Source organism: Pyrgilauda ruficollis, unplaced genomic scaffold, assembly GCF_017590135.1.
Source record: "Pyrgilauda ruficollis isolate IOZ18807 unplaced genomic scaffold, ASM1759013v1 scaffold335, whole genome shotgun sequence".
NCBI classification, from domain to species: domain Eukaryota; kingdom Metazoa; phylum Chordata; class Aves; order Passeriformes; family Passeridae; genus Pyrgilauda; species Pyrgilauda ruficollis.
In genome coordinates this window covers 26,686-51,628 of record NW_024524767.1, presented here as the reverse complement: position 1 = coordinate 51,628, position 24,943 = coordinate 26,686, and the positions used below count along the sequence as shown (strand labels likewise).

General features: G+C 39.4%; 1 protein-coding gene across 5 annotated transcripts in view; it reads right to left on the bottom strand.

The window, feature by feature from the left end:
* LOC121357457 (splicing regulatory glutamine/lysine-rich protein 1-like) overlaps nt 1-23,439 on the bottom strand; it is a 71,295-nt gene extending 47,856 nt beyond the window's left edge. For 2 of the 5 annotated variants that reach the window (XM_041474722.1, XM_041474724.1), the window contains exons 1-3: nt 22,908-23,436; nt 14,992-15,125; nt 7,419-7,534 (exon numbers count right to left, since the gene is read on the bottom strand). In XM_041474722.1, coding sequence (XP_041330656.1) covers nt 7,419-7,534; nt 14,992-15,125; nt 22,908-23,068 — 411 coding nt within the window. In that variant the 5' untranslated portion in view covers nt 23,069-23,436. Of the gene's footprint in view, nt 1-7,418; nt 7,535-14,991; nt 15,126-20,293; nt 20,367-22,907 lie in introns of all 5 variants that reach the window. The other 3 variants (XM_041474725.1, XM_041474721.1, XM_041474723.1) reach the window with 3 other exon arrangements.
* Nucleotides 23,440-24,943: the final 1,504 nt, after the last annotated feature.

Here is a 24,943-nt window from a genome sequence, read left to right as displayed (position 1 = left end):
ATGTACTACAGAGGGATATGGATAGGCTGGATTGATGGGCCAAGGCCAACTGTATGAGATTCATCAAGGTGAAGTGCTGAGTACTGAACTTGGGTCACAACAACCCCATGAAACACTACTGCCTTGAGGAAGGGTGGCTGGAAAGCTGCCTGGCAAAAAAAGGACCTGGGGATGTTGGTCAACAGCTGGCTGAACATGAGCCAGCCCATGCCCAGGTGGCCAAGAAAGCCAATGGCATCCTGGCTTGTATCAGCAATAGTGTGACCAGCAGGACTAGGAAGTGATTCTTCTCCTGTACTCGGCACTGGTGAGGCCACACCTCTAATACTGTGTCCAGGTTCGGGACTCTCATGACAAGATGCTGGAGTACATCCAAAGAAGAGCAACAGACCTGGTGAAGGGGCTGGAACACAAGTCTTCATGAGGAGCAGCTGAGGGAACTGGGTTTATTTAGCCTGGAGAAAAGGAGGCTCAGGGGAGCCCTTATCACTCTCTACAACTACCTGAAGGGAGGTTGTAGTGAAGTGGGTGTCAATCACTTCTCTCAAGTAACAAGTGATAGGATGACAGGAAATGGCCTCAAGTTGTACCAGGGGAGGTTTAGATTGGATATTACAAAACATTTCTTCAACAAATGCTTGTCAAGCAATGGAACAGGCTGCCCAGGGAAGCAGTTGAGTCACCATTTGTGGAGCTATTTAAAAGATGTGTAAACATGGCACTTGGGAACATGGTTTAGTGGTGGACTTGGCAGTGTTAGGATTACAGTTGAACTTGATGATCTTAGAGGTCTTTTCTAACCTAAATTATTCCATGATTATTTAGGGATCATTACCAACAATTATGCAGTGAAAACCTGAGTAAGCACAGTTTTTTAATGAAATACCTAAACTATTACTTCACATATTTTAAGACAAAAAAGCGCCAACATTCTTGTGAACTAAAAATTATTTTCAAAGTCATCCAATGTCTCTCATACAATGACAGTTATGAACCATAAACAGAAGCATCCTAAACCTCTAACTGGCGACATTGGACACACTGTTTCATTATACAAGTTGCACACTTGAAAACAGCTCTTGGACCACAACCTTTAAAATGGATAGTGACCTCGGAAGGAAGGAAGGAAGGAAGGAAGGAAGGAAGGAAGGAAGGAAGGAAGGAAGGAATTTCTTTTAGGATGCTGATCAGTATCAGCTAAGAATATGAGAGTGGGAATAACGTTTCTGGTCATGGAGACAGATGAGCAATCATTTAAGTACAATATCTTGATTTAGGACAATTTAAGAGGTAGACACTTCAAAGTGAGTTGCCTCCTCTTAAGTGTTTTAGCCAACCCCTTTCCACCAATAAGAAAAGAATATGAGTAGATACAAGTGAAAAAATAACAGTTTACTAAAAAAAAAACAAAATAGCAACAGGCAGAAAATAACAGTAATAGTCACTAGTTACAAACTTGCTGAAATCTCACAGACTGCCCAGGAATAAAGAGAAACTCAAAATGGAGGAGTAACACCACCCCCACCCCCCTCCCAAGATGATGCCCTCTGCAGATGACCGCATGTGGAGAGACAAAGATGGCAATAGCCCATCCCCTCTATGTCTCCACCAGTAGTGGCAGCTCCATTGGCAAAAAGCAGATGGCACACTCCAGTGGCTGGAGTTCGGTCAATGTCTAGAACTTGTGGAGGGACTTTGCTGCCTTCTTGGCAGAAGACGACAAGCAGTCGGCTGGGGTAACTCAGACTCCATGCCTTCCCATTTCGACTGGGTGCTGCTGGTGTGTGTGGCATCCCATGAACTCTCTCCCCTCGGCCAACCCCCAAGCCCTCAGCCCTGGAAACATTAACTACTTACCATAGAGTTAGCCCTCCCAAAGGGAAAAACAGACTTCCCCGTGGACTTGGTGTCGCAACTTCCTCTGGTTTCTCCTTCCCCTCTCACTGGCTTGGCATCCCTGGTGGCCACCCCCCTTCCCCTGGAGGCCATGCCCCTCCACCCACCCCTTAGCTCTGCCCCCCCACTCCTTCCCCTTTATAAGCTGCCTGCTCCACGTGGTTCATCCTCTTTCCCCAGGTTTGTCCTTCAGCGACGGTGTTCCTCTGCTGGAATAAAACCTTGCAAAAGAGCCTTTCTTGCCTCTATCACTGAATCAGTTGCGGTGAGTGTTGAGTGGAGGTTTGACTGAGTTGCCTGAATGTTAACTCAGCTTGCTTTTCAACAGGAGAGGCTTGCTGGGGACAAGGGAGAGGCAGCAGCACCTACCACTTTAACACCCACATTTTTAGGTGTGCTGGGGCGACCACATGGAGCAGGGCTGTTATGTTCTTCTCGGTGTGATGCTGCAGCTGTAGTCAGGCACTCGCAGAATTTACCTTGAAGCAGTCCAGGACTGCAAAACACAGTCTTTCATAAACAAAACACCCGAAGCACCCCCCTCAAAGAAAAAAGACCAAAAGAAACCCAAAGGGGAGCCTCCACCCATGCTGCCTCAGCTCTATGGCAAAAGCCGAGGCAAGAGAGGCAAGAGACAAGAGAGAGCTCTGCCTGAGTGCTCTGACTTCTAAAATTCCTGGGGCATCCCCTAGCCCCTGCCCTACCATTCCATTTTTCATCTGTCAGGTCTTAAAGAGACAGTAACAATTTTGGGCACAGATAGATGTGTAATACAATAACATTTTGGGTTACCCAAGACATTATCCAGCCCTTATTCCATATCATCTACTCCTGCCCAAATGAATACCTTTCACCTGTACACATATATACAGATAAATATTTACAAATACAATTATTATTTCAGTAGCCACTGACTATCCTTCAGGATATGGATTGAATTAATTTGGTCCATGACTGATATAACCAAAGCAGTCCATTCTCATTGTCCATGGTAGTTACAACATGCAGTGACAATGACATTCAGCAACCAGTGTTACATATGCAATTCAACATTACAGGCTGTTCTCACCCAAAGTCAAATCCCCCTGAGGTATACAATGTGTTTCCCCGTCCCTCTGCATTGCCCACCAAGTGTAACCAGGTCCTTGAGCAAAAATAATCCCATGGATGGGTTTGCCTTTCCTCAAGGCAGGATTAATCCAAACTGTCTTTCCTTGCATACCTCTCATATGCACCACAGGGTCTTTATCTCCATCTGCTGTATACAGGGATCCTGATTGTGCAGGGCCGGCTCAGTTAGTGGAACATCTGGTGTTGACTAGCCTTTGCTAAGTGCAGATTGACTGCTTGAGGGTCCAACAACCCAGTGCCTTCAGTGTTGTTATCAGTCCATTATACCAGCTGATGTTCCCAGTGGCTGGTGCATGACAGTGTATATAATACACCCACTCAATATTGTGTTGTCTAGCCCAGATGTTTATAAGGCTATTTGTGAAATGAGTCACATTGTCTTCCTCAATTCTTTCAGGGGTGCCATGTCACCACAGGACTTGCTTTTCAAAGCCCAAAAAAATGTTCTGGCCAGTGGCGTGAGACATGGGGTTGTCTCCAGCCATCCAGTGGTTGCTTCTACCATTGTAAGCATGTAACTCTTGTCTTGGCGGGTTTGCAGCAGTGTGATGTAATTGATCTGCCAGGCCTCCCCATACTTATATTTAGACCACCGCCTCCAATACCACAGGGGCTTTACTGTCTTGGCCTGCTTGATCACAGTACATGTTTCACAGTCATGGATAACCTAGGATACAGTGTCTAAGTCCACCCCTCAGTCACGAGCCCACCTGTACGTTGCATCTCTTCTCTGATGACATTAGGCATCATGGACCCACCAAGCTGGAAATAACTCACCCTTATGTTGCCAGTCCAGATCTACCTGTGACACCTTGATTTTGGCAGCCTGATCCACCTGTTCATTGTTGCGGTGCTCCTCATGAGCCTGACTCTTAGGTACGTGTGCATCCACATGACAGACTTTCATGGTCACCTGGGTAGCAATGTCTTGCCACACTTTGGCAGACAAAGGGGTTTCCCTCTGTGCTGCCAGTTGGCCTTTTTCCATCTTTCCAGCCACCCCCATAAAGTATTTGCTACCATCCACAAGTCAATGCAGAGGTAGAGTGTTGGACACTTCTCTCATTCAGCAATGTCCAAAGCCAACTGGACAGCTTTCTGCTCTGCAATGTGACTCCATCCACCTCGGTAGCTTCCGCGACCCACCGTGTAGGGCTCCATACAGTTGCTTTCCATTTCCTACTGGTCCCTATGGCAAGATATGGCAAGATCCATCAGTGAAAAGAGAGTATCACCTCTCACTCTCCAGTAGCTGGTTATATGGTGGGGCGTCCTGTGCATGTCACCTGCTCTTCTTCCTCTTCAGATGATAATCCAAAATTCTCACATGTAGGACAGTTTGTGATGACTTCCAAGATCCCAGAGCAACTCAGATTTCCTATACAAGCTTGCTGTGGGATGAGAGCAATCCACGTACTCCACATCATATAAGTGGCATGATGTTTTGCAGGGACTTTCCCTTTAAACATCCTAGCACTGGTAGCTGAAGTGCCAGAAGAAGCTGTGCTTTGGTGCCAATCACTTCTGAGGCAGCTTGAACTCCTGGGCTCAGATCCTTTGAATCCCTGACTCCAGAACCTGAGAGATCATACTCAAGTCTCTCCAGGTACATTCTGCCAGAGGCTTCAGGAAGGGCCATTCTCCCTGACTGTGGTTTAGAGCTCATTTTTCACATCCTGTCCTGTCCTGATTGGCCCAGAGACCACTGCATGAGGAATCTCCTATTCAATTTGTTCAAAGTCTTACTGTTGTTCCGGGTCCCACTTGAAATAATTTTTCTTTCATGTCACAAGGTAGAGAGGGCTTAAAATCTTGTTGAATTCTGGGACATGCATCCTCCAAAAACCCACGATGCCTAGGAAAGCCTGTGTTTGCTTCTTGCTGGTCAGTGGAGACATAGCAGCTATCTTATTGATCACCTCTGTTGGAATCTGTGTGCACCTGTCTTCCCATTTTATCCCCAGGAACTTAATTTCCTGGGCAGGTCCTTTGACCTTACTGTGCTTTATGGCAAAACTGGACTTCAGGAAGATTTGGATTATTTTCTCCCCTTTCTCAAAATATTCCTCTGCTGCGTTGCCCCAATGATCAGGAGTCTTACCACAGAAGGGTCCTCTGAGAGACCAGACAAGGTGTTCAATTGTCTAATGTCTTCTGCCTCTACAGCAATCCCAAAAGCCCACCTGAGGGCCAGCTGAATGGCTTTGAGTCCGGCAAGTTGGCTCAATCCACCTTCTCCTTCAGTAACTTCTGCAACCTGTCATGTGGGGCTCCATACGGCTGCTTTCCACCTTTGTTTCATCCCTACAACGTGGCAGGAACTGTCAGTGAAAAGAGCATAGCATGTTTCTTCTGCTGGCATTTGGTTGTATGGTTGAGCTTCCTCAGCATGTGTCACTTGTTCTTTCTCCTCTTCATCAGAGAGACCGAAGTTTTCACCTTCAGGCCAATTTGTAATTATTTTCAAGATCCCAGGGCACTTCAGTTTTCCAGTACAGGTGCACTGTGTGATGAGAGCAATCCACTTGCTCCATGTGGCATTGGTGGCGTGGTGGGTAGAGGGAAACTTTGCTTTAAACATCCACCCCAGTACCAGTAGTCAGGGTGCCAGGAGGAGTTGTGCTTCAGTGCCAATCATCTCTGAGGCAGCTTGGACTCCTTCATAGGTGGCCAAGATTTCCTTCTCTGTTGGAATGTAGTTGGCTTCAGACCCTCTGTAACATCAGCTCCAGAATCCCAGTGGTCAACCCCAAGTCTCCCCAGGCACCTGCTGCCAAAGGCTCCAGGACAAACCATGGTTCCCAGCTGTGGAGTAGAGCACGTTCTTCACTTCTGGTCCTGCTCTGACCTGGCCAAGGGCTACCACATGAGCGATTTCTTGCTTGATCTGGGCGAAGGCTTGTTGCCGTTCAGGGCCCCAGTGGATATTGTTCTTTTTGCAGGTGACTAGGTAGAGAGGGCTCACAATCTGACTGTACTCAGGAATATGCATTCTCCAAAAGCCTATGGCACCTAAAAAACTTGTGTTTCCTTCTTGTTGGGCAGTGGAGACATTACTGTGATCTAATTGATGACATTGGTGGGAATCTGATGCCATCCATCTTGCCACTTTACTCCCAGGAACTGGATCTCTCGAGCAGGTCCCTTGACTTTGATCTTCTTGATGGCGAAACTGGCTTTCAGGAGAATCCGGATTATTTTCTCTCCTTTCTCAAACACCTCTGCTGCCATGTTCCCCCACACAATGATGTCATTGATGTACTGCAGATGTTCTGGAGCCTTACCCTTTTCTAGTGTACTCTGGATCGGTCCATGGCAGATTGTGGGACTGTGCTTCCACTCCTAGGACAGTTGGTTCCAGGTGTATTGCATGCCCCTCCAGGTGAAGGCAAACTGAGGCCTGCACTCTGCTGCCAGAGGAATGGAGAAAAACATATTGGCAATGTCAGTAGTGGCGTACCACTTCACTGCCTTGGACTCCAGCTTGTACTGGAGCTCTAACATGTTTGGCACAGCAGCACTCAATGGTGGAGTCACTTCATTCAAGGCACGATAGTCCACAGTAAATCTCCATTCTCCTTCAGATTTGTGTACAGGCCAAATAGGACTGTTGAAGGGTGAGTAGGCCTTGCTGACTACCCCTTGGCTCTCCAGCTCACAGATCATCTTGTGGATGGGAATCACAGCATCTTGAGTTGTCCGGTACTGCTGGCAGTACACTGCCAAGGTGGCAATTGATACTCGTTGCTCTTCCCCCTTCAGAAGGCTTACTGCAGATGGGTTCTCTGATAGTCCAGGCAAGGTGTTCAATGGCTTAATGCCCTCTGTCTCCACAGCAGCTATCCCAAATGCCCACCTGAGTCCCTCTGGGTCTTTGAAATACCCACTTTGGAGGAAGTCTATGCCCAAAATGCACAGGGCCTCTGGGCCAGTCACAACGGAATGTTTCTTCCACTCATTTCCAGTCAGGCTCACCTCAGCTTCCACCAGGGTCAAAGTATCCTATTGCAAAAACATCCTATTGCAGCATTTTAATATTAAGAAGAACTCTTTCAATTTAACTATGATTTTTTAATAATTTTAGGAGGTGGATAGCATTGCTAGTGGATCAAATTAATGGGTATAGCGAAAGGACAACAACTAAAATGAACACAACCAAACCCAGTATTTACTCACTATTTTGCTATCCGAGAATCTGAAAGAAACACCCAGGAAAGGTAGTGCATGGACATCTTGTGATCTACCCTCTCGGCACCACAGCTAAATCCTCACTGATTTAGCATATGAGAAGACAACATCCACAGATCAGATAGTTCTTGTTCTCTGAACACAGAGAGGCTACTGAGTATAATGGAAAACCAGAAATCAAATAGAGACTGAATTTTACTTACTGTACTTAAAGGGGTTGGTGTAGGTATAGGAAGCAACCCTGCACCGGGCATCAGACTTGTCATAGTAGGAGCAGGTGCCAATAGAGAAAGGGCTTTGGCTTCATCTGGGATTTTACCTGAAGAAGCAAAGGAAAGCATTACACAGAGTTGGAACACTACACAGATGTTACTCTTTCTATGATTTTACAATTACCCTTGCATTTAAAAAAGTAATAAGTAAGAATGAATCTATTTACCAGATCCTTACAAAGAAAGGGATATGAGCTTAAGTATTTCCTTTTACCCTGCGTCTACTAGGAAAAACAAAAGTGAGCAGAACTTCAAAGACTAGCAATGTCATTAATGGATTATTATTTTAAAAACTGAATAATGTACACAATTATTTAACACTTGGAGCTATGGGTCACCTGTACTGGAAACTTAATGTTCATGAACCAAACGATATCAAGCATGGATGCTTTCCCAGGGCGGTGTTTTCACGGTGATCGAAAGCTGTTTTACACATGACAACCGTTCGTGTTGGCTGCATCACTAATAGCACACAGAACATCAGATACAGAAAAGAAGAACATTTTTTAAAGTTTAATCCCCAGAAATGGCAAATAACCAAATCAGTAAAAAAAAGAAAGAAACAAAGTATGTGTTAACTGAAATTCACCCTCTGGTGTTACCTACTTTTGATGTAAAAATAAATAAAAATAAAAAAAGCCCTACTGTGATTCTACACAAGACATACTACAAATGAAGTTGGGAGTGGAGGGAGGGCTGAAAAATTCATATTTGTACTGTCTTACATTCTAGGTCACCTCAGTTTATCTAAAATTTTGATAAATTAACTTTAAATTTACTGAAATTAAAGAGAATCATAACTTATCAGCTAAGCAAGCTATATTTTCCTATATTTCCTACTATTTCAACCATATTATATTTTCCCTGTCATGCAAAAAGTTTAAGCAATATCTAATCTGAACTAAACACAGGTTTCATTCAAAGTTAGTTACAATTAGACTGCTAAATAAATAATAAAAGTCTTAAAAAATCAAAAGATGCAACAGTTAATTACAAATGAAATTAAACGTATGTTTTAAATTTTAAATGCAAAGGCATTGAAACTGGTACAAATATTAAACACTGAACTGAAAAAATAAAGAAAACAAGTGCTAATTACATTAGTTATCTATGATTTATTCAAAATTACTGGAGTAACTGTATATATGCTACCCATCTGAGCCCTTTGATATTACCCCATGCACTTTAATAATATAAATGCTTTTATTTAAACATTGTTTTAAAAGTCAAGGTATATACAAATACTGTGCCAGTGGCTTTTACTGCTTTGGTTCAAACTTTATGTGTTTTAACTATAAAGCCCTTAACTTCAGAATTTTAAAATTATTATAAATATTGTTCTCAAAACCTAAATTATTATATTATTTTCAAAACACTGCAATTTTAGCTATATTTGTGAAAACAAACCCCACAGGAATCATACTACTTAAAAAAAAAAAAAAAAAACAAAAGTTGCAAACCTGTTCTACAGATCTGCAGCAAGGACTCGGTTAGAGTTGGAGATACAAAAGACAAAACAAATATAAATGAAAATTAATTTATATATAGCATGAGTGGATTAGAAAAGTTAAAACAGTACTCTTCTTTTTTCTCACACCTTCTATTTAGAGTTATTTTATTTAAGTTTTGAGGCATCTTGCTCCTTAACATGTAACAAACCACTTTATTTTGCTATCTAAAGAGGAAAAATAGGAAAATTATTAACAATTAAGAATTAACTGTGCTATTATGTTTTCCAGGGCTTTTATAAAAACATGCATAAATCTGAGTCATCATCACAATGCTGAGCACTCTCAACAGGTCTCATTTTGAAGTCAGGCATGCAATGAGAGGTGTACTTGATTTGCCAGACTGCTCATGAGAATCAGGTACCTTGCCTCACATCCTGCCTACTATGTAGCTAACTAACAGGCTTCCAAATATACAGTTCCAACAACTGTGTGTGCAAATTAGGCATACAATTATATACCAGTTCTTCTGAAAAACAAAATACTTAAGCATTTTCAAATAATTGCTGAGCCAGCATCTTGCAATTAACTGGATACTCATAGAGGTTTCTACAGGATCAACAGACATGGCTCAAGTTAATTTAATGGCTCCTAAAGTGGTACATCTGCATTGTAATTTAGATCCTTGGTCAATAATATACATAAGCATAGGCCTAATTTAAGTATGCACTTACATACAGCCAATTCAATACACACTTAACCAGATAAACTTAAGAGATGCTTAAGACATTTAGCCCTTTTAGATAGGAAATGAGTTATGCATATGCATATAACTAAACTGACAGGGAGTCAAGTTCAGAAATGTACTTAAATACAATTCTAAACTTTAAGCATATGGTTCACCTTACTGAAATAATTGCAGTTATTCATTATTCATTTCCTCAAACATTGCTTAAGGAATAAATTGAACAATTTCAGTTAAATAAACTATTATAGTTTAAAAAAATGAATTACATACATATATAAACTATAAAGCTAGCAGCATTATTTCCAGAATACTTTGGTCCCTCAACAACATAATGTTTAATGTTAATTACAAAATTTAGTTATCAGGTCCATGCCACAAAGATCTGTTCATTTATTTTATTCAAGAATGAAGAAAGGCCTACCTCTACAGACAGAACCCTGAAAATTTGTTTGTATTTTCAGATACTGTCTTTTGAGAAGATACCCCTTACTAGGTTTTAAGATCAGATTAAGCTTTTAAACAATTCTGTAGAAAATAAACTGTTGAGGGAAAAAAAACCCCAAAACCAAAAGCCTGAAATATCTTGCAAATTTATTTCCCTGGTTTTTAGACAGTTTTGAAAAACAAATTAATATGTAAGGCCAAATAACCTCAGAAGTTACAGCCTCCATTAATTTATTTTAAAAAGGGATACAAGCCCACAAAAATACAACAAAATATGTCAGTAATGACATAACAAATTAGGACACTTTAGTTTAAGAATAACTGTTTTGGTTTTTAAACTCATGGTATTTAAAAGCTGAATGGAAATGAGGCAAATATATTTATTTTCTAATAAGGGAAACAAGCAAAATAAATTTGCCACATCTATACTGCATCCTTAGAAATATTTATTTGAATGCATGAGTGTTTAGTAAATTAGATTCTATGATAATTTATTTATTTATTCTTCACTTTGCAAAGGAATCTGAAAGCAAATGTAGATTAACTCTGTATTACCTAGATACCTTATGCTTCTTCAGAAATGTACAGTTTTCCTAAGTGCTTAAGAGCCCTAGTTGCTTAAGAGCCCTAGTCAACCTAGTCTGTACCAGAATCCATTTTGTTAAATGCTAAACAGAAATATCTGTGTTAAGCAGGTACTAATCACAGTATTTTTATCGCTGTACATGTGCTCAGAAACTAATTTCTTACTCTTTATACTGAAACTACATGGTTAATCCTCCCATCACCCCAAAACAGCTTCAAAAATAACTAAGTACATTTCTTTTTTAAATACTTTCTTTTTTCATTTACTTGAAAGAATTTTAAATGAATTGTTATTTTTCTACTATTTTAAATCAATGGAAAATGCACACTTACAAACAAAATAATTTCTGTGTGATTCAGTTCATGATTCTTATTGGATTTAGCGGCAGAGATTAAAAGGATTACAACTACTTGTAATTACCTCAACTGGCACAGCTAAATCCAACAGAGATCAGGAAGCTCTTCCCAGCTACAGTTCTCAGCTTGGTGCATTATGAGAATCAAGCCAATTGGTCCCAATGCAGCTGGCTGGGAAGAATAATGCCTGAGGACTAGACACATTACCTGGTCCAGCACTTCTGTTTTAGGGCTTCTGTTTCACAAGAACAAACATCATTTAGGGATAAGAACTTTCTCAATCACTCCAGCATGAACTGCCAGGGCTTCTGAGATTGTGAAATGATAATTTGTTTTTAACCTCTTCTTGAAATAATGACCACTGGAGCATGTAAAAGTGCAATACACACATACACGCACACAAAACTTTTCAATCTTCCCATGAATAACAGTGTTGAAAGACAATGTGCCTCACAACACATTCCAACAAAAATCTCAGCGACGTAAACATGAATACTCACCTAAACAGTTTTTTCTCAAAATTACAAAAACAAAAGGATGAAATCTTACTGCCACTGACCTCAATGGAGCAAGGTTTCATCAGAAGCAAACAAATATTTCATGACATTCAATACTCGTGAAATCTCAATATCAGAAATAATTATTTTAAACTCTTCTTATTAGATATAAATAGAAAGCCTTCTTTTAAACAGATCATGCAGCCTCAAAGTACTCTGCTGAGAAAAGGAAAAATAGCAGAGAAAAATAATGATTTTACTTTGTAAAGTGAATTTCTCCAGAAAGTTTTAACTTTTCTTTCAAGATAAGCTCACAAAGCATAATATATGAAAGAATGCATCTTAAAACTGATATAGTTTTCACTATTCCAGTATGACACAATGTGTTCATCTGTTGAATTTAGATGCTTAAATGTATTCCAAACAAAACTTATCCATAACTCACAGCATAAAACTTAAACATATCCTAAATTCTCTGTATACCATCCACAAGTAGCTTCAGGTCGACTTCAAAATGAAAGACTATGAATCCTTTACAAAGCATAATTTTTTTCACAGCTGAATTACCAGTTCACAAGTACAAGGGTAAGGGATTTAACGGAACAAAACAAAAAGGAAAAAAAAAATTAAAAAGTGAAAATAAAAGAAACAAAAGAAGGAAAGCAAAATAAAATGAAAACAGAGACAGGGCGTCCATCTTCAGCAGGCCAGACTTCAATCTCATTTCCCCCATGAAGATTTCACTTGGCGGCAGGTTTAGTGGCATGGCAAACAATGCCTAACTCAGGCAAGTGTAACAGGTCTGCCTTGGCCAGTCTAGTCATCTAATAATGCACAAATATCACACAGAGAAAACATACAAAACCAAATTAATAGTCAAAATCCATCTACTAGACAATATGGACATAAAATTTAGAATTATTAGGGTGGTATCTTTATCTTTCAACTTGTGTGTTCTCAAACTATAATGTTTAAAGAAAAACCTAATGATACACACAAAAGAAAGTTATATTTTGAGAACTTGATAATGTTAATTTACAATTATATTTTTGTTAAATTGCTTATTAAATGTCACAAAATGAACACTGTTTTCATTGTGTAGTGATTCATTCCTCATACTCTTAATTTACCACTGTTTAAATACACTACAAATTTCATATTTTATTCTATTTTCTAAAACCAAGCTTTCAGAGTTTCATTTTACCCCTTCTATATGTTTAATTCAGCACATGAAACATTTTATTGCTGGCACTGTTGGCTACTGATATAATTTAACCTTTTAGTAGAATATAGCCATTGCTATTTTTAAAGCCCATTGTACACTCCACTGATTCCGTTAACAATTATACATAGTGAATAAAAGATGTTGCACTATGGTCTCAGAAAGTTAAACCTATATGAATTCATATCTTTGCAAATTAAAATCAGTTATTCTGTTAGAAAGTTACATGAAAACAGCATTCTGACTTGAAAATAGAAATTGACCTCACGACCCAATCACTTGTTCACCGAATTATATATAAATCTCTGTGGGGTCCAGAATAGTCTGGAACAGTGACAGTTTGTCTGTAACACATTTTCTGAGAAACACCTAATAAGTCAGCTACAAACAGGGTTGGAACAAGATTTCTCAGAACTCTGATTTTATTCTCCTTCCCCTAATTGTCTGCCATCAAGAGACACAGGAAAATGTAGTTCTACCTGCCTGTTGTCATATCACATCATGCAGTGATCTCAAGAAAAATACCAGGAAGTGTTGTTCATTCATTAGGTAGCAATCTTTCCTCTCTGGCAGTACTGAACCAGTGTTAAGATTCTGAAGAATTTGCAGTCAATTACTTAAGGGCAATTTTTCAATAAGGATGCTGTTCTGATACATTTTGCCTACCCAAAGCCTTTACAAAGCTTCAAGTGGATACAGCAATATCCTCTTTGTGGTTTAAGAACAAGTTCCAAAAATAAAACCCAAAAGCCCCCCAAACAAACCATAAAAGCAACTAAAAATCTAGGCTTCACAAAGACTTATCATTATGCCCATGTTAACAAGGCTACAAGAATAGACAGTATACTGTAGGTCATCTAAGAGTCTATGAAATTTTTAAGACTTGTCAGAGTTTGCTAGGAAAACCCCAGATCATCATTGCAGCAGCACTAATCTCATACTATCTAGATCATGATGTGGCAAACATGCCAAAAAATGGCACTCTGGGACCACTGTTAACAAACTCCAAAAAGTCAACAGTATTGTTTGAACCAAAATCTGACTATTGAAGTTATAAAAGTCCTGTTAATAGCAGATATTTATGAACTTGCTGCAGTTTATGGATCAATCTTTCTAAATATTTTTGTTCATGGCAAAACAGCTATCATGTGAAGTTATCTTTACTCCATCAACTGAAATACTCCACTCTAAAGAGGCAATCCAGATTCAAATGGGCAAATGCTCAATTCTCACAATTATCACAATGAAGTCAATGGGGCTCTGCCTAACTCCAGTGATCTGCCTACAGCAAGTAGAGCCATGCTTCATAGAATTGCATTTAAATCTGGGATAGTATACTAACAATAAGAACTACCTTGTATTCAACACATGTAAAAGCAGGACCTCAAAGCTAGCCAAAGAAACACTTGTAAATTTAGCATTCATCAAGCAGTTTATTTTACTAAGAGTTATAAAAATATTTTACACTAAAAGCATTCTTTACAGCTGATTGCATTTTTAAAGACATCTAAAATCAAAGAAGAGTACCAGTATGCATAAGAAAGCCTTTTTATTGCATACAAAGTAATATTTTCCACAGGAAGAAGAAAGAAAAATTGAAACATTTTTTAATTAAATTAGAAAGTAAATATTTATATTCAAACAGCAATTATCATCACAAATGCAAAATACATAAGATTAATCTAAAATAGTCAAATGCACATATAACGTCTCCAAGACAAAATTGGAATTTGGTGTAAAAAACTGAAAAATAACTACTATCTTAAAAAAAAACACAAAACCAAAACACCACACCAAGGGCAACACATTAAGATCCAAACTGCAGTGTTATCACAGTGCCAGGAAACTGTTTTATCTTTGCAGTGCTCCATTGACTTCAGAGAGAACTTTGTGTGGGAATAAGCTTGCCAATCCAAACCATAATGAAGAGTATTAGTTTACCTTATTTTCCCACAAAATATGTAATAACTGTGGAAAATTGAACTATCCTAATTTAAATCAACTAATTTTTTTTCTAATGCTGGATTTCAATTTAATCTAGATAATTTGGTTTCTTCATTTGATTTTCAATTTTGTTTCAAGGCTTTTTTTTTTACAGAAATAAAATAAAATAAAAGAGCACTGCCTCTTTAGATAGAAAGCTTAAAACAATTAACAGACAGGACAAAGACCAACATTACAGAAGAATGTCTAAAATACCAACCTTCTGCGCAGGGCACAACTATCAAAGCTCTGTCAATAAAAACCGTGTTAGTTAGATGCTGGGCCACACCAACACTTGATGCTTCACGAAACTTAATATAACATACTTTGGAAGAAAAAGTAAGAGGTGTGTTGCTGCAAGATAAAAGGAAAAAAAAAACAACAATTAGCCATATTAAATAAATGTATGCATATATTTTCAACTATTATTTCTTAATCAAAAAAAAAATAAAAATAAAGAAGTCAGATTTCCTGGAAAAGTTACCCAAAAGACAAGTATAGAAATTTACTAATTTGCCTACTTAAAAATTTACTAATTTTTACATTTACAAATTTACTAATTTGCCTTTTCACTTAAAAACTCATAGTATATCCCCTCTTTCTTTTTAATGGAAACTTACAGAAGCCAAAAGCCCAAATTAACAAGGCTGATTTTCTTTACAAATCTTGCTAAACAAAATTACATTGCTATTATAAATAGCATATTTACAGGACACTCTTGTCAAGTAAATAATTTATAGTTTATCTTTTATCCTCCAAGTAAAACTTGTTTAAAAACATCAAAGTGTCCAACTGAGGGCCAAGAGGATGGTGAAGGGCCTTGAGGGGAAGCCATACAAGGAGCAGCTGAGGTCACTTGGTCTGTTCAGCCTGAAGAAGACTGAGAGGGATCTCATCACAGTCTACAACTTCCTTGTCAGGAGGAGGAGGAGCAGACACTGCTCTCTCCTCTGTGGTGGCCAGTGACAGGACCCAAGGGAACATCATGAAGCTGTGTCAGGGGAGGTTCAGGTTAGATATTAGGAAAAGGTTCTTCACCCAGAGGGTGGTTGGGCACTGGTGGTGGTTTGGTTTTTTAATGTCCACAGGTTTCTTTGTTTGTTTTGGGTTGGGGGGACAGAGGTCTGTGTGGGTAAGTTTGAGGGGGAGGGTCTTTTGGGTTTTTTCTTGTTGTTTGGGGTTTGTTTGTTATTAAATACATATGCCAGTGTTACAACCCAAATGGTTGAAGCCTCCATTGAAGATTCTCTGGTTCAAACTTCTAACATCCCTTAGATTTTTTCTTTATTGTTTTCATTGGTAACTCAAAACCATAATTCTGTTCCAGGCAGTTACAGGCTACATAAATAAACCTTATAAATTCCAACAACTACAGAGCCAGTTATGACAAGTGTCATTTATATATTTCCCTCTCTGTATTTCCTGGATTTCAATCACAAAAGCTATCTGAGAAGTAGGTTAAAAATATTAACATAAGAATACTACTGCAACAAGGCTCTAAAAAAAACCCTTGCTACAAAGTGTTTTCTGAAAGTTAAGCTAATCATGAGATTCACTGGAGAAGTGATGAAAAGGAAAAATTCTCTAATAAGGAGACCACCTCTGCTGAAAACACATCAATGCTGCATCTACATTGAGGGAGACGATTAAGATCCAAAAGTTCTGAAATTCCAAAAAGTTTCACAGCGACTGAGTCCTCTTTTTTTGCAAAGTGGGCCTCCTAAACTTCCCCAGTAGGCTTCGTAAGAAGTCTTTCTTAAAGCAGAAAAGTCCTATTCTGTTTTAATCCCTTTTTTTTTTTTTTTTTTTTTTTTTTTTTTTTTTTTTTTTTTTTCTTTTTTTTAAGCTTTTTTTTGCCAATCCTTTTCAAGGCTGAATTGAGGTAGTCTCATAGACTTCTTCCTACGGTTACAAAGCATTGTTGAAAAAAAGCAAGTCCTACATCTCTGATTTAAGGTTACTATAATCCAGTTTCTTCAGAAATGCAAGAAAACTCAAAAAGGAAATAAAGATATAAATAGTATTCAGATGTTTCTACCATTTTTCTTTTCCTTTGTAGGGAAACAGCAACATCCATCCCCCAACAGAACAAAAACCAACCAAAAACTTAAGAATGATCTATTCAGAAATCTACAGTGAAAAATCAAATAAAAGGCTACAAAATATCTCTCTAAGGGTCCAAATTTTCTCAGGGTGCTGATGGTGGAGAAGACAACAAAAACTAATAACCTGTCAAAATAAGATGTTCTGGAATAATTGTGCAGATCACATTTAAATAAAGCTCTGTGTATTTTATCTCAAAGGCCTTATCTATACTGCAGCCACTGCAGGATATAACAATATCTAAGAAACACTTGTGTGTATTAGCTTCCAAGACAGCTCCAGAACACCCATAAGCAAACAGTATTATAGCAAGGCTTTCAATACCTGATGCAGACATTTTGTGCCTCCCTGCTTTGGAACAATTCATTCTGCTAAAGTTCAATTTCCATAAAGCTTTTCAATACTTAACTAATCAAAAATCCTCTTACAGCCACATTTGAAGGTTTATCACTACAAATGTAATTTTAACGGCTTCTCTGAAACACAGATTTCAACTGGGTGACAAACCTAACGCAAAAGCATGGTTTTGCAAATGGCAAACTGAGGAGCACTTGTTAAACAATGACAGCAATTCTCCATTCTCAACATGAGAATTCAGATCTCTACCTAAATCAGGACCATACACAGATATTCAAAATGTCAGGAGTTTTTCCCTCAGACTTTGATGACAAAATATCACTGAAGATGACAGAAACCCCACTAAAGCCACCCTCTTCTACACACAAGTGGCAAATCCACACCAAGGCCCTGATGTAGTTACAACTCGTAGGACATAAATTCTCTTACCAAGGCTGTGACTGTAATATTATGTTCTTGTTAACTGCTTCACCCTATCTAACAACAATTTTCCAAGTAATTTTCATATACATCTTTAACTTTTCTTTACGATATTTAAGTCTTTATCTTCATAAAAAAAACAGATCTCATTTGGTAAAATTAGAAACATGCAATTCAGTCCTCCTACTTTCCTCAAGATGTAAGCAAAAGGGAAAAATATTATATGCACAAGTAAATTTAAAAAGCCAACAACATAGAAATCCTATTTTCCTGAAAGGATTTTACAAGCATCCCTTACTTTCATTTCTGAGCAGTTAGGAAAAGAAAAAAAAAACCCCTCAAATTCTCTGAACATACTTCTTCTCAAGGTTAAAGCTCTGTTTATGGGACAGGGAAGAAGAGGTGACCAAAATGCTTGGCAATAGTAATGAAATTGAATAAAAGAGGTCTTTGAGCACTGAAAGATACTTATAGCAGTCTATAAGAGAGAGGTCTTATGAGGAAATGGTTAAAAATTTCATTAAGTCAAAGTTTCTTGGGCAAGTTTATGACACCAATTTTAAAGCAATACAGCAGACAATTGCAAGAAGATAAAATATAAACTCAGCTAGTCTCTTTGAGTTTTGATAATCAAATACAAATTACTTAAGAGTAAAATAAGTGGATTTAAAAAAAAAAAAAAAAACCTCTTCCCACCTCCACATAACTTGTTTACTGAGGTTATTCATCAAATAGGTGCTTTCAATTTTTAGATTAAAATTTCAATGGAAAGCCTTCTAGAGAGCAGAACAGTATATAGTTGTACAGTCGAGTCAAATTTAAATTTTTCTTGTAAGAAAACAGGTAAATACAAACAGCCACCAGTAACAAGCATTATGACCTACTAAAATATGATACACATTCATAGCTTTTCAATAAAAAGAAATATTGTTTTCAGTGTCAATGAAGTCTCACTGACAAGTAGCTAAAATCAGAATGATGACCATATGGAAACTTCTTCAGTATCAAGAGTTTCCTATGCCCACAATGCTGAATCTGAAAGCAGCTTATTCACAGTTCACACAGACCTCTTCAGAAAATAACAATAATAATAAAATAGCATTTACTGGCAACTGCCTAAAGTGCAAAAACCTCTCATACACAAGAGAGACACTTCCTCACAGAGAACTAGGCTTTCAGGAAAATTACATATATGAAATCCATCCTTCTTAATGGGATGTCTGCTTAACAATGACTGAAGAAACTGAAGGGCTTTGATGAATGAAGATAAAACATGAAGTGACAAACTACCAAAGAGCATAGTGTGATTTTGCTCAACATTCATAAAAGTCATCCCAATCATTTCAGTATACAAAATATAGGACCTTGTCAGAAACTGCTACTTTAAAACCCCAGTCTTAAGATATTAATTGCCAGGAAAAGTCACTGGGTTCAGGAAGCTCACTAGAAATACTGAAGAGTCATCTTAAAGAACCTGCCTTTTATTTAATGCATTAAAAAACTGAGATGGTTTCTCTCTCCTCCACATTGTGCATCCTTACAAGAACTTTAAGTGAACTAATCCAACATTAATATTTTCTCTTTAAAGTAATTATATTCAACAATTGAGACTTCCTGTTAGTTTTTTAAAGACATTCTCTGTTGCACCCTATAAAACCAAGGGATATGTTAATGACAGTGATGTCTTTGATGGGTTGCTTGTCAATAGAATCGCCTTGTTGGGGTTTAGGGCTTGACATGGTTTGGAGGCCACAGACCTAGGGGGAGGTTACTGATAATGGACAAGAAGAATGCAGAATTTACAGACCAAAAGGACATTTGCCCAAGATAAGTAGAAACTAACAAAGCCAACTAATCAACTGTGCTGAAAGCAGGTCCAACTGGGTAAAAGGTAATTCCATCAGGGGGAGATCACAACCACCAAACAACCCCCAATTCAAATTAAAGAGCCCTGACAACACGCAGTAGCTAATAATGAATTACAAAATACCTTATGCAATTAGCCTTTTTATGAGTAGCCAATAGTAGAGTAGTAAACATTGAATATGTAGTAGATAGGTGGAATATATTAGATTAACAACGTATAAATAATGATCAAGTTCTCTGCTCTGTGTGCTAGCTTTGTGGATTTACCACCCAGCACCCACCTTTGTGCAAATATGAACTAACCAAATACCTTGTCTCTGTGTGTGAGATTGTCTTACTGCACACCAGGTGACGAATCCCACTTTTAGAGACAATAACAGGAGACTGGAAAAATATAGAAAATTGCTGAAAAGTAACTTCTCTCTCATGATGCTAGTTCATAGCACAGCCCTATACTTTGTTCTACAATCATTGAAGAGCCTATAAGTAACAAGATACATCATCCTCACCCCCCAGTAAGTCATAAATCTTCTCTTTTTTTTCATTCATGTCAGCAGTAGGGTGCTGCACAATTAACTATAGTGGAACAGTGTTATCAAAGGAATTTCCTATAAAGTTGAAATGATCACCTGATCAAATTCACCACTTTATAAATCTCTTGGATTGCTCTGACAAAGCAAAATATCAGAGAATTAGGAAGAAAAAGATAATCCAAAGTTAAACATGTAATACTGCATCTTTCAAGAATGGGGAAAAATATTTCAAAAATAAATTACCAAGATCAATACTTCAAAATGGTCCATGTCCTTGACCAAGTTAATTCACAAATACCAGAATGAGATCTATTTCCTTTGAAACAAAAAAAAAAAATTAATAACAACACTACTGAGTATTTAATATAAGATTTTATGTATTAGACTTCAGCAGATTAAGGGAAAAAGTAGAAGGCTGACAAACATTATTGATTTTGAAGAGGTGAAGGAAAATTTATATTTTATTTGGAAAGATCATAATGGTGAATTAGAAAAAGGAGAGTTTATATGATTTATCAAGTGTATATACACATGTACATATACATATAATGTCTATATATTCTGCTTAATGTTGAGCATCAACAGAACTACAAGTTCATATCTATTAGAAAGAAACATGCCCAGCAAAGGCAATGGGATTCCAAATATTGCAGTAAATCTTTAAACTTCAATGTCTTCTTTTTAATAAACAAAATCATGCATACAGAAGAGAACACAACTTCATTGTACTCTGCAAACTCATGCTTGACTAAGTAAAAATATTTTGTGTGTATGCTGAATATTTTCAATACAGAATAAGAGAGAAAACAGGCTACAATTCTACACAATGCAACATACAACTTTGTTTCATCACATTGTTTTACCTGATAATGTGTGCTTGCAGCCCAGAAAGCCACCTGTATCCTGGGCTGCATCAAAAGGAGCATGGCCAGCAGGGTGAGGGAGGTGATTCTCCCCCTCTGCTCTGCTCTTGTGAGACCCCACCTGGAGCACTGCATCCAGCTCTGGGGTCCCCAGCACAGGAAGGACATAGGCCTGTTGGAGAGAGTCCAGAGGAGGACCACGAAGGTGATTAGAGGGCTAGAACACCTCTCCTATGAAGACAGGCTGAGAGAGCTGGGGCTGTTCAGCCTGGAGAAAAGAAGACATCGTGGAGACCTTATAGCAACCTTTCAGTACCTAAAGGGGGCCTACAAGAAGGCTGTATGTTTTACAAGAGCATATAGTGACAGGACAAGGGGGAATAGGTTAAAACTGAAAAAGTATAGGTTTAGATTAGATATTAGGAAGACATTCTTTACTGTAAGGATAGTGAGGCACTGAAACAGGTCGCCCAGAGAAGTTGTGGATGTCCCATCCCTGAAAGTGTTCAAGGCCAAATTGGATGTGACCCTGAGCAACCTGGTCTAGCAGAAGGTGTCCCTGCCCATGGCAGGGGGGTTGGAACTAGATGATCTCTAAGGTCCCTTCCAACCCAAGCCATTCTATGATTCTATTCTCTGATAAGTGTATTAAGTGTATTGTGGAACAAGTCCAAAATAGAAACCTAGATAACTGTGCAAAAATCACTATAAATCTATTAAAGTGTTTAAAACTTAGGTAAAGCTGTTTTATCTTGACATGAATGGATGCCTACTATACATACTTTATGTGTTAAATCACATTTAAGTTTTCTGAACATTCCTCATCCAAACATAGCTATGTATAATCTAGTAACACATTAAAATGGACAAATACCATCTTCTTTTACTAGTTTTTTTATAATTAAATTTTATTCCTGTCTTCTTTGTATTAAAATTGAAGTCTGAATGTGAATGACTCCCCCTGCCCCTTTCTGATATTCCTATTTAATTTTCATTTATATATAAGTTTAATTCATATACATATATATATATATATATATATATATAAATGGTTTGAAAGGGCCAGTCTGCCATTCACTTCCTAATACAACAGATGTGTTAAGAAAAAAAAATATTTATTTTCCTCTTCTGTTCCATTTGCTTTGAAGAAACACTGAGGTTTGCAAAATAACAATATTATCTCTCATTTGAGCAGATCCCTTACATGCAGTTGACATAACAAGGACAGCTACAATTTAGAGAAACGTGTAATGTCCGTTATTAATTTTCACTTACTCCAAACGTCCTATTGGAAACATTTCTAAGCCCAGGCCAGGTACCGTTCCTCTGTTAACAGCTATGCTGACTTCTGTTCGAGTGACCCTTTCTCGCGGGAGAAAACAGCCGTTCGAACAAAAAGAGCTGGTCTCGCCGGCCGCACCACTCGGGCGATGCGCGCCGGCAAGACCAGGTAGCCGGGCGGAGGTCAGGCCTGGGGCGCTCCCGCTCGCCCCCGCCCCCTCCCCCTCCCCTTGGGATGAATCCGAGCGAAGAGAAAGGTGGGGCACAGAAAACAGGTTTTCAGGAAAACGGGGGAAACGAGACCTGCATCTAGGAAGCGCTTCGGGGCAGCCTGCGAGCACGCGTCTTGTCAGGCTGTGACTCAGTGCCGACAGCTGCCACGGGGTGACCGCGGCTCCGACCGCCACCACGAGAACAAAACTCGCCGTGTTTCTACAGGCCGCTCCAGAGATACCGCGACTGATCCCCTCCTCCGGACCGAGGTAACCATCTTAGGTCCAGACTTAGCCCCTTTCCCCTAACGTTCCTGCCCCATACAAAGGGGTGGGACCACGTGACAGACACACACCCACGTGCGGGAGACTGATGCCCACACTCAAGATGGCACATAGGACCTTCTGCCTCTTCCTTTCCCTCCATCCTCTAGACCCCTCTAAGCCTCTTCCTCATTCTGAATCTCTATTGCTCTGAGGGCCGACGCAGACCCTGCTTACTCCGGGGGATAGAGGCGCAGCTCCTCGATATCTCCCAGGAAGCTGAAGAGAGTCCGCATCTGCTCACTGGTCACAGCCGAGGAGAGGTTCGTGATCTGGATGACAGACGTGGGGGCCAAGGGGAAGCCTAGCGGCACCCCGATCCCTCCACTGCTCATCATGGCGGAGCCTGCACAACTGCTCCGCTCGCGACAGTGCCACACAGTCGGAAAGGCGGGCCGGACGACAGAGAAGCGTGTGGCGCCTGCCAGAGCGTCCTAGCATGCGGGCGCTCTAGCGGCGGACTCGACTGCTCCCTGGAGGTGATTCTGGGCGGACAGCTGTTCTTCCCGTGCTAGCTGGGGCTCACGGTGGAGCGGGCGCCCTCGCTCCGCGCCGACGGGACTCCGAGTTCCCCTGCAAGAAGGGAAGGGGGGAAAAAAACCTCACTTCCCTCCGGTTTCCCAAGGAGCTACCCAGGCCACCAGTACGGGACCGCGTCCCCCTCCTCCCCCGGCCTTCTTTCACACGCACTACCCGCCCCAGGCTGCCAGGGGACTGGATCGTAGATCTTGCGATGGGGAGGTCGCATAGCAGAGGAAGCAAGCATGACGGCCCGGATGCCGCACACAGAACGGTTAAATAGTTCCATCATACGTGGGGAAGGCGCAGCTGCGAGCGCCTGACTAATTCTTGCATGAACAGGGCCTGAGTACCTTGTTAACTGGTTTCCTTGTCCTTTAGCAAAGCAAAAGGCTTATTATTTTAAAACTGGAATACCAAAGAGTCTAGGTACCAAACCTCATCTTTAATAGGTCATGTTTAGCTCTATTAACTGATTTGGCATGAAATTCACTGAATGCTCTGCCAGCAAATTAAAACATGCCCACAGGAAATGGAAGGAAAAATAGATCCCCCATTTAAATGCTCTTTTGGAAGCCAAGTTCAATAAGCGGCAGTTTAATTACCCTAGAGAGTAAACCCTTGAAAACTTGCTCTGTGTTAGACAAGAAGAGTTGTAATGGAATAAATTGTTAATGGTTTTGATGTCCAGGTGTTAGAGAGATAAATTACTTGTCAGTAGAATTGCCTTGTTAAGGTTTGGGGCTTGACATGTTTCAATGATCTCAGACCTAGGGGGAGGTTAACAAAGCTTGATAAAAAGGATGTACCACTGATAGTGGACACAAAGAATGCAGTATTTATGGGCCGTTAGGACATTTGGCAGAACTCCCAAGATAAAGAAGAAATTAATAAACCCAACTCAGCAACTGTGCTGAAATCAGCACAGACTGAGTAAAAGGTAATTGTTGCAGGGGGAGATCGCAACCACCAACTCATGGAACACCAACCCAAAAGAAGAGAGACTCAGCATGCGGACTAATCAGCATGGGAAGGGAGAGACTCATTAACCAATATAAGATAGAATACTAATTAATAAGAGAACTATGTAACTTTTAGCAAATGAACACTAATTCCTTTGTTTGCTGAAATGTATAAATAGTTTAAAATTTTGATAGTCATCGTGCTGGCTTTGTGCATTTGCCACCCAGCTCCCCTTTCTGCACAGGACTGTAAATAAATCAAATACTTTGACTCAGTGTGTGTATTGGCCTCTTGCACACCGGGTGAAAGGATCCATTTTGGGACAAATTTTGTTGTAACTTGACTGGGAATTTATAACAATTAAATTGATTTTACCTGGAGTAACAGTTCAAGTTCTCTTTAAAAGTTAAATTGACTGGAGAAAATGAGACTGAGCACTATGCATATGAGTGATCAGTATTAAGGATCTAACTGCAGTCTTGCTTAGGTGTTAAAGAACTTTGTATCTTGGCACTGAAAGACTTAAGGTTACAGACATGAATATTTTAGCTTTTAAAACCTTCCATACCCTAGACTTGAACTGACAAAATGGATTTTGAAGGTTGAATGTGTTCAGCCTCACCTCCAAATCCCTCCAAAATCCCCTGAGACTGTGCTCCCAAAATTCATCTCTGTTTTGCTCTGATCCTTTTAAGTTCTTTCATGGATTATTTAAACAACTTGCAGTACAC